General features: G+C 40.6%; 1 protein-coding gene across 1 annotated transcript; it reads left to right on the forward strand.

Annotated features, from left to right (window-relative positions):
* Positions 1–4430: 4430 nt before the first annotated feature.
* On the forward strand, positions 4431–10465 carry LOC121262713. Its single transcript, XM_041165303.1, has 2 exons — positions 4431–4970; positions 10331–10465. Exons 1-2 carry the CDS (start codon positions 4431–4433, stop codon positions 10463–10465), a joined length of 675 nt encoding a protein of 224 aa, XP_041021237.1.
* Positions 10466–10669: the final 204 nt, after the last annotated feature.

The following is a 10669-nucleotide window of genomic DNA, read 5'->3' on the forward strand; positions in this document are numbered from 1 at the left end:
GCACATAAGAGTTGAAGAGGCTTAGTATAAACTGTCCGAGAAGCACTAAAGGGCAATTGATGTGCCTTTGCTATTGGACATTCATTACAAAAGAAAACGGAATCACTGAAACTAGTGGGCAAGCAAAATTGCCGTAAGATGCGAGAAACAAGGCCTAAGGAAGGATGGCCAAGTCTCTTATGCCATTGGGCTGGAGAGGTTCTTTCACCAAGATAGCTGGATGGACTGGACGTAGACTTAGATAGAGAGGGAAAAATGTAAAGTCCATTATGCGTGAGTCCGGTGAGGAGCACCTTCTTCGTCTGATTGTCCTTCATAGAAAAATGAGAAGAATGAAATTCAAAATAACAAGAGTTGTCTATACAAAATCGAAGAACAGACACAAGATTCTTGGTGATGGCAGGGACATGTAAGAGATTTTTAAGATAAAAAGAGGAGTTATGAGTTGAGAGATGAGAATCACCGAAGTTTTGAATCGGAATACCAGTTCCATCACCCACGTGTATTGAATCACTACCAGTATAAGGTGCTGATGAGATGTTCAAGTTACTGAGTTCGTTGGTAAGATGATGTGTAGCTCCAGAGTCAGGATACCAAGAAGTGTCAGATGTGGAGCTAGGAGCAGTGTAATTTGCCGAAAAAAATGGAGGAGCCTTGTACTGATATGCATGATCAAACCTATACCGACATTGGAGAGCAACATGTCCCGATTTGTTGCAAACTTGACAGGTAGGACGCTGATTGTTGTAGCTTTGTTGAGGAGAGTTTGAACGCCCACCACGGAAGTTGTTCCAGAAATTTGAATGGCCTCTTCCTCTTCCTTGACGTCCACGACCACGTTGATCACGTTGTCCAGAAATACTAAAATTCACAGAGTGCTCAGAGGAGACGGTGTTCCTATTTTGATGAGAAGCTCTACTTTCATTAATAAGTAAGAGTTGAAATAATTCATGGGAGGAAAGAGGATCGGCCCTTGCAGTGACAGAAGTGATAAATGCCTCATAGGAGGGTCCTAACCCATTCAGAAGATAAGTGACAATTTCCTTATCAGGGAGAGTATTTCCAGTCGAGGCCAGTGAATCAACCAGGGAACGTACCTTCCCAAAATAATCTGAGATCGTTTGGTCACCTTTGGAAAGATTGGTGAGTTGAAATCGGATCTGAAACTCCTTAGCATGAGAGTGAGAATCAAACATTGAGACAACAGAGGACCAAAGAGAATACGCAGTGGTTGAAGATAACACATGGCCAAGAATGGAGTCTGAAAGAGAAGAGAATAACACACTGAGAACAAGTTGATCAGTGCGCTGCCAGGATGTAAAATCAGGGTTGGGTTTGGGTTGAGAGGTTGAAGAATCAGTGAGGTGTTTAGGAGGAGATGGGAGAGATCCATCGACATGACCAAAGAGACCCTGACCACGAAGGTAGGCAGAAATTTGCACCTTCCAGAGGAGAAAATTATCATTAATTAATTTTGTGGTTACGATATGAGAGAATGAGGAGAGGGTGGGTGGGGAAAGAGATGGTGCAGGGGAAGCCATGAATGAGTTCGGACGTGGGTCCTTAAGTGGCTCTCGATACCATGATAACAGAATGAAGTCAAAAATAGAAAGAATTTTTCTGATTTCATTGATGTGTAGTGAGTGCTATTTATACACAGAAATAACTAATAAAAGAATAATGAATTTGCAGATAACTTGAGAGAAATGGGTAACGGTTTCTTCTCCTGTTGTATTCTAGAAGATTCTATAAGCTAAGTGTACAATTGGAGAAACAGACTCTTTGGCCATTACGTTACTGCTGAGTTGTCTAGAGTGCTCTCCATGTGTTTGTGAAAACTCTCAGAAGAGTTACTTAGCTTGATACAGGTAGACCCATATAAGGCTAGAGAAGCCCTCCAAGAGCTTGACCAGTAGCTTCAATCCTTCTCCGAGAAAAAAATCAGCCTTTCAAAGATAAGGGGAAAGGGGAAAGGGGAAAGTGTTTCAGCGCTGCATCAACCTGTTGGCACAAAGGAAGGGGACGACGCACCGGTACCGGAGATGGATGACGAAGCTCAAGCGGAAGGAGAAGGGGGGAGTTTGGCAGCAATCTCTCGAACGGGAAAGAGAAAAGGGAAAAGTGTTTCAGGAGCTCTTCATTTCTCTTTTGTCCAAACTACGTCGTGTTGAATTTAAGTGAAACGGTGAGTTTTTGCCACGTTAGGAGTGCGCTGAAGTCCTCGACTGCAAGAAGAATTTCTCATCAGTTTCTGAGGGAAGCTAGCTGGCATGCATGCTGTGCTTGTTGTTCTGTGTATTTTCCTTGCATGGCGACCCAGAATTAACTGAATTAAGCAAGCTAATTGTTGCCATCTGCATGTACGTCAACCATATATAAGATCAGGTCAAATCTCCCATTCCGCAGCCCGCCTGTTAACATGACCGGTACTATTATAATTAGATCGATGACTTGCAAAATGAAGATAAAGAAGAAAAAAAGGGAGGGAGCTGGGGGATAGGAAAGAAGTACAAAAGAGTTCCGAAGCGCCACTATCGATCGGTCGAGAGACTGACATAGTTCGGAAAGGGGAATATTTATCCAAAAGAGTGAAGAAAAATATTGCGGGGAAGGGAGAGATCACGCATGAATGCATGCGATCAGACACACGTACAACGAAAGCCGACAGCATGCATGAGTACTAGGTACTCTTAACTTTCTGTATGTTATATTTTCATTCTAGTAGCTATATATTTATATGCAGTAAGACAAGACTAGAGACAACGCAAGGTGCTGACAAACTGAACCAAAACTACCTATATTGCAGAAACTCGAACATTAATCAACGATATTGAAGCTGCTAGCTCATCTCTGGGCGTGTGTTTGAGAGACATACACGTACAATCTGATTTAAAACTCATTAATGTTCTGGAGGCCTGGCATGAGAGATGTGGAGAGCCAACAAGGACTTGACCGAAGGCCGAGCCAAAAGCATATTGCTTTCACATGCAGCAAATGTTGGCAAGTCATTCTTGGCTCAACTCCACTCTCTGTCTCTTCATGCAAGACACTTCAAACAAAGTGGCCGTATTCGTTGATATCTCTCTATTTAGTTCACATCCTGCGGCTTAGCTAGGGTTGACACACAAACACACATATATATAGAGGTAGATCATGAGATCCCAACTCCCAAGTGGCTGCAACGTCTTTTCCTTCCCAAAATTCAAATCCCTTCTTGTCCGATCAAGTGTATTTAGTACTACTCTTGACAATTATCTCATCACCCCGTCTCTTCGGTTCATGCATGTGGAGGTAAATTCGTCCAATTGATTGTTGTTCTGGGAATAGAATATGGAAGCTAGATGACACTCGCGAGGCAGATACGGGGCCACATGATGATGATGATCTTTCTGTGTCAACGGGAATTTGTGCACTAATTTCTCCTAATTACCACTTGTATTGTCCAGATATTTATAAAAATCGACTTGGTCTAAGTACTTTACTTATTTAATTATCTTATCTAATTATAACGTGAAATTATCTGTCTATATCGGTCTGAAAAGTAGGATTGGACCTTCAAATTAAAGACTCATGCACTTGGTAAATAATAATAATAATAATAAAAACACCAGGGATAAGGCCATTTATATCTAATTAATTACAACGCTAGCTGAATTAAAACCATATTACTGAATTAATAAGGACCCCATTTATATTTAATTGATTTACTATTTAGTGTGTCATGATCATATATATATGATAGTTTCGAGCTAGCTAATCATGCATGACGTCGCAACACATGAAGTACCTCATCCTATCGTAAATTAAATTCTGGTAAATAAAATGATCATGCGATATATATATCTAATAATTAAATAGCTTTTTGTACAAGTTGCCGCGAACACTAGCTAGTAAGTACGACGTCGTACCAGGCCTGATTCAACCCGGTCATGCATGGTTGATCTTTCACTTTTGCCAAAAAAAGTTTGGCTTTAGATGGAAGAGTTTCTCCCCAAGATCTAGAAGAGAGTGAGCTAGCTAGAGCAAAGGAAGACTTGCCCGAAAACCGATCAATCGAGAGAAGCTAGCTGACAAATTGCTTGCAGAGAATGCATGCGAGCAAGGATTATTACACGGTACCAAGAACCAAGCTACAAGTCGTTCATCCTCTCAAGAAACTATAAGACGTCTGAGCACAAGTATAGAAAAGGGTTGAATTGTAATTACATTATTTTTCTTGTTTTTCATTTATTTGTAAATACTCTCTGGTATTTGCTAGCTTTCCTTTTTCGGTACAGAATTAGTTAGTTTGTTATACGAGAGGGTTATATACCCACGACATGATGTACAGTGATATCATTGAGGAATATACAGTACACTTCCTTCATCCTTCGTGCACTGCTCTCTGATTTCCTTCTCATCATTTCCTTCTCACCATTTCAAACACTGACATGGTATCAAGAGCCAGAGAGCCACCCATGGAGGACTTCGAAGGTTCTGACAGTTCTTCCTCCAACAGCTCCAAAAATTCCTCTGCTCATTCACACCAAATATCAAACACCTTCTGTGCCATAAACATGGCCAAATACCTGAACCTCACCGACCCTAGCAACCAATTTCGGCTGGACAACGGCGACAACCCTACCGTCGTTCTGGTCACTGACTTGCTCACCAGCGAGAACTACCCCACTTGGTCTCGTGCGATGAAACGAGCTCTCCGTGCCAAAAATAAAATATGTTTCATCACTGGTTCCATTTCCCCACCAATAGACCCTGATGATCCTCTTCTTGACTTATGGGAGCGCTGCAACGACATGGTGGTTTCATGGCTTCAAAACTCTATAAGCCTCTCCATCAGATCCAGTGTTGCTTTCGTAGACAATGCCCATGACCTTTGGCTCGATCTTCACGACCGTTTTTCCCATCAAAATGGACCTCGTATATACCAGCTCAAGAAGACACTTGCCAGTCTTCAACAAGACTCCGACACTGTAAGTGTATATTACGGACGACTTAAATCTCTTTGGGATGAGTTACTTATTTATGACCGCATTTTAGTTTGCTCTTGTGAATTGATGAAAACTCTATCAGACCGATACCAACGGGACTATGTCTTTTAGTTTTTGATGGGTTTAAACGACACATATTCCCCTGTTCGAGACCAGATAATGCTCTTAGATCCTCTTCCACCCATCACAAAAGTCTTTTTTCTCATTCAACAACAGGAACGCCATTATCAAATGACCCCCACTTCAAACCCATCTAACTCCATGGCCTTTGCCATTCGCAAGCCATACTCACTCCCTACTCGTAATCCATCTCAACAAAAATCAAAGAAAGACCGAGCCTATTGTTCTCACTGCAAGATCATAGGACACTCTTTTGAAACTTGTTTCAAGGTTGGTAACGCTGAGGCCCCTATTTGTTCTCATTGCAACATGACTGGACACACAATGGAGAAGTGTTACAAGCTCCATGGCTACCCCCCCGGACACAAACTTTTCAATAAACCTCAGGGATCCAATGCTTTTACTGCTCAAATTGCTCTTATTGACTCCACCCTTGAGGATTCCAGTGATGGTCGAGTAGGTCTTACTCAAGCCCAATATCAGCACTTATTGGCATTACTCCAACCACGGCAGCCCTCCACCATTGCTCAATCCTCTGCCAACCAGATTCAATCCATCATTCCTCCTAACTCAACTCCTCAGATTTCTAGTATTTCAACTTGTTTATCCACCTGCACACACAATCATTCATTTCCACAAGAAATTCCTTGGATAATCGATAACGGTGCCACTAACCATATGGTCTGTTGTACCTCTTTTTTTACCGTTATTAATTCTCCTGTTTCTCACTCTGTTAAGTTACCAAATGGCACAAATGTACCTGTTACACACAGGCACAGTTCACTTAACACCCTCACTTCACCTCACCGAAGTCTTGTGTGTTCCTTCCTTTAGCTTTAATTTAATTTCAGCCAAAAAGTTGGCTGCTAATCTCACTTGTTGTCTAGTTTTTTACTCTGATTTTTGCCTTATTCAAGACTTTTTATCTTGGACAACGATTGGGAAGGGTGAAGTGAAGAATGGTCTATATCACCTGCTCAACACAGCTGTCTCTCCCTCTACCTTAGTGACCACTTTTTCTCACTTTTCCACCATTACAAAGTCTGCTACAGCTTTTGTTTCACACACTGAAAATGTTACTAACCTATGGCACTGCCACCTAGGCCACCTTTCTTTTCCTGTTCTGCATATGATTACAGATCCTATTGTAAAGAAAAGCATTTCAACTACTAATACAAAGCCTTGTTACATTTGTCCATTGGCAAAATTCCATAGACTTCCTTTTCCTCATAGCAAACATAAGACATCAATTCCATTTGAAATTGTGCATTGTGATCTCTGGGGACCATGTTCTGTTCTTGCTTATGATGGCTCAAAATATTTTTTAACTTTAGTTGATGACTAGGAGTACATGGTTGTATCTCCTTCCTAACAAAGTTGCCACTCGAACCAGTATTGAGCCTTTTACCAATATGATTGAAAATCAATTTAACCTCACCATCAAAATTCTAAGAAGTGATAATGGAGGAGAATTTAAGATGAAAGAATTTTTTTACAAAAAAGGGATCCTACATCAAACAAGTTGTGTTGCCACTCCACAACAAAATGGAGTTGCGGAGAGGAAACACCAACATTTACTTAATGTGGTGCGTGCTTTAAAATTCCAAGCTGGTCTTCCTCTTGAATATTGGAATGATTGTGTTTTGACCGCCACATATCTCATCAATAGGACCCCTAGTCCCCTTCTTCAAAACAAAACACCATTTGAACTTTTATTTAAATCTCCACCCACTTATGCTCATTTAAAAGTTTTTGAGTCTCTTTGTTTTGCTGCCACTCTTTCACAAGGAAGAACAAAATTTGATCCCCGAGGTCGCATGTGCATTTTTCTTGGATATCCTTTTGGAACTAAAGGTTATAAATTGCTTGATCTTGAGTCCAAAACCACTTTTGTCTTCCGGGACGTGCTTTTTCATGAGTCTATCTTTCCATTTCAATCTTTACCTCATCCCCCATCCACTCATTCTCCGAACCCCACCCTTGTTTTTACTAAACCTTTACTGGACTTTCTTGATTTTTCCACAATTTATTCCTCTCCACAGGTCAGCCCACCTCCTCACCATCCCGCCACCCCACCCTCCATACCTATACCAGATTCATCTCAACAACATGTTGCATCATCACATAATCCTTCCACTTTTTCTCCCACTACTACTCCCTCACTTTCCACACCAATTTCTCCACCTCAACCCTCTCTTCGCAGGTCACAAAGGGTAAGGAGAGCTCCACAATACCTGCAGGAGATCCACTGCAACCAAACTTCACATTCAGGCCCTTCTTAGTTGCTGTCCACGGCTTCTTCTTCATCTACTGGTAATTCTTGCTCCTTAGCTAATTTTCTGACTTACCAGAATTTTTCTCCTTCTTTTACTACTTTTTCCACCTCCATTTCCATTGCTTATGACCCTACCACCTATAAACAAGTTGTCAAACACCTTGGTTGGTGTCAAGCCATGATCACTGAATTGTCTGCCTTAGAACAAAACTAAACTTGGATTATCACTGATTTACCTCTTGGAAAAGAGGCAATTGATTGCAAATATGTCTACAAAACTAAGTTTCATGCTGATGGTTTTGTAGAAAGGTTGAAAGCAATGCTTGTTGCCAAGGGGTTCACACAACAATAAGGTATAGATTATACAGAGATTTTTTTCCCCAGTCACCAAGCTTGTTACTGTCCGAGTCTTATTATCTGTTGCAGCAGTACAAGGCTGGTCACTTCTTCAATTTGACATCCACAATGCATTTCTCCATGGTGATTTGAATGAGGAGATTTATATGCGTAAACCACCGGGTTATAACAAAGGAGGACCCAATCAAGTATGCAAGCTTCTCAAGAGCCTCTATGGACTTAAACAAGCCTCCCGACAATGGTATTCTAAATTTTCCTCTTCTCTCATTGATTTTGGATTTGAACAATTTAAAGCTGATTATAGTCTTTTTACTAAACTAGATGGCTCATCTTTCATTGCCTTACTATTTTACGTAGATGATATCATTGTGGCTGGTAATTGTCCTTCTTCCATTGCATCACTCAAATCTTTTTTTCACACTCAATTTAAGATCAAAGATCTTGGATGTTTGTGTTATTTTCTTGGTTTGGAAGTTGCCAGGTCTTCCAAAGGTATTCACTTGTGTCAAAGAAAATATATTTTGGACATCTTGGCCGACACAGGGACCCTCAGCAGCAAACCACTTCAACTGCCCCTTGAGCAGAATTTTAAGCTCAGCAAATTTTCTGGTGACCCCCTACTAGACCCGAGCCTATATAGAAGACTTATTGGCCGTTTGTTGTATCTTACCATCACTCGGCCTAACATATCTTATGCTGTCCAACTCCTTAGCCAATTTATGGATCGTCCCACAACTTCACATTTGGCTGCAGCTCAGAAAACTCTTTGATATATCAAGGCAGCACCAGGACAGGGTATATTACTCTCATCCTCATCTCCACTTCAACTTAACACCAATTATGACTCAGATTGGGCCTCGTGTCCTGACACACGTCGCTCTGTCACTGGGTATTGCATACTTCTTGGCAATTCTCTTATCTCTTGGGAATCCAAGAAACAATCTGTGGTGTCCCACTCCTCAGCCGAAGCCGAATATCGATCCATGACTTCCACATGCTCTGAGCTCACTTGGCTTACATACCTGCTTCTTGACCTTCGGGTTCCACATCCTCAGGCTGCCTTCCTTTATTGTGACAACCAAGCCGCACTCCACATCGCTGCTAATCCGGTCTTTCACGAACGCATCAAGCATATCGAGTTAGATTGTCACTTAGTCCGAGACAAGATCCAAAAGGGCAGCATCATCACAACTCATGTTGCCTCACAGTCTCAACTAGCTGATATTTTTACAAAGGCTTTGCCCTCCTTCATCCTTAAGTTACATTTATCCAAGATGGAAATAGTTAATCTCTATTCTCCATTTTGTGGGGGGCTATTACACAGTACCAAGAACCAAGCTACAAGTCGTTCATCCTCTCAAGAAACAACAAGACGTCTGAGCACAAGTATAGAAAATGGTTGAATTGTAATTACATTATTTTTCTTGTTTTTCATTTATTTGTAAATACTCTCTGTTATTTGCTGGCTTTCCTTTTTCAATACAGAATTAGTTAGTTTGTTATACGAGAGGGTTATATACCCACGACATGATGTACAATGATATCATTGAGGAATATACAGTACACTTCCTTCATCCTTCGTGCACTACTCTCTGATTTCCTTCTCACCATTTCAAACACTAACAAGGATCATGATCCTTAGCTCAAATTGATCACTCTCATCATGTGCATGTCTGTACATGCATGCATGCATGCCACTACTTACACAAGATTATGCTGCATTAATGATTCTATATACATGATATATATATATATGCATTAATGTTGTTGACATATTTATATATTATACCGAACTGAAGCTAGCTCGCTCTCAATATAAATATTCCAATAAATTAATTAGCCTGATCTGGCCTGCAACCAAATATATAGCCGCCTTCCACAACCCAAATTAATCTTGATGATCCGTTGTGTTCATGAGAGAATAGATTCTAATTAAAAACTATAGTGGCAAGCAGCAGTGGTTGGGATACAAAATGTACATCAACGAATTCGAATTTATTTGATCATGATAAGATTTTAACTCACGTTAAGGCATCTGCATATACGGGCTTCGCCGGCATAAAGTTTTGTTTCCTGTACGTCCGGTTCCATGGCATTCATTGTACATTGTTAAGAATTTGACAAAATCTGAAAAATAAAGAGAAGAAAAATGAAGACTATCGTATATTGCATTAAAACTTCTGAAATTGATTGAAAATGAGTTTGATATTCAACCTTTACATGTATTTATACAGATACAGAAAGTGAATAACAGAGATGACTTATTAACAGAAATAACTATCAATGTTTATTCTCTAATTTGCCCTTTTCATACTTTGACTTTACTTCCATATCTTCTATCTTTGATGCTATACTTCAACACCCCCCTCAAGATGAACATGAATATTGAGGATGTTCATCTTGCGGAGAGTATGGTGAAAAGGTAAAGAACCAAGTGGTTTTTTAAGGATGTCTGCCAACTGTAGTCGAGATGGAATATAGAATAACTTGATGAGATATTGCTGTAGCTTTTCACGAACTAAGTGACAGTCAATTTGGATATGTTTGGTTCTTTCATGCTGAACTGGATTGGAGGCTATGGACATTGCAGACTTGTTATCAGTATACATCAATGTTGGTTGAGAATGGTGAATTTGTAAATCCTGCAGTGCATAAGCCAACCATTGGACTTCACATGTTGTGGCAGCAAGGACTCGATATTCTGCTTCAGCAGAGGACCGACTGATGGTTACTTGCTTTTTGGACTTCCATGAGATCAATGAGTTTCCCAAAAATACTGCAACTCTGTGACACTTCTTCTTGTATCAATGCACCCTGCCCAATCACTATCTGAGAATGCCTTGAGTTGCAATTCTGAAGATGTCGAGAAGAACAATCCCTGACCTGGAGTGGCTTTCAAGTACCTTAGCACTCTAACTGCTGCTTGATG

Source organism: Juglans microcarpa x Juglans regia, chromosome 4S (assembly GCF_004785595.1).
Source record: "Juglans microcarpa x Juglans regia isolate MS1-56 chromosome 4S, Jm3101_v1.0, whole genome shotgun sequence".
In the NCBI taxonomy this organism is placed as follows: domain Eukaryota; kingdom Viridiplantae; phylum Streptophyta; class Magnoliopsida; order Fagales; family Juglandaceae; genus Juglans; species Juglans microcarpa x Juglans regia.

Coding starts and splice junctions, on each gene's coding strand:
- LOC121262713 (XM_041165303.1), top strand. CDS start 4,431: ATGGTATCAAGAGCCAGAGAGCCACCCATGGAGGACTTCGAAGGTTCT. Junction 4,971..10,330: donor TTCAACAAGACTCCGACACT/GTAAGTGTATAT, acceptor TGGACATTGCAG/ACTTGTTATCAGTATACATC.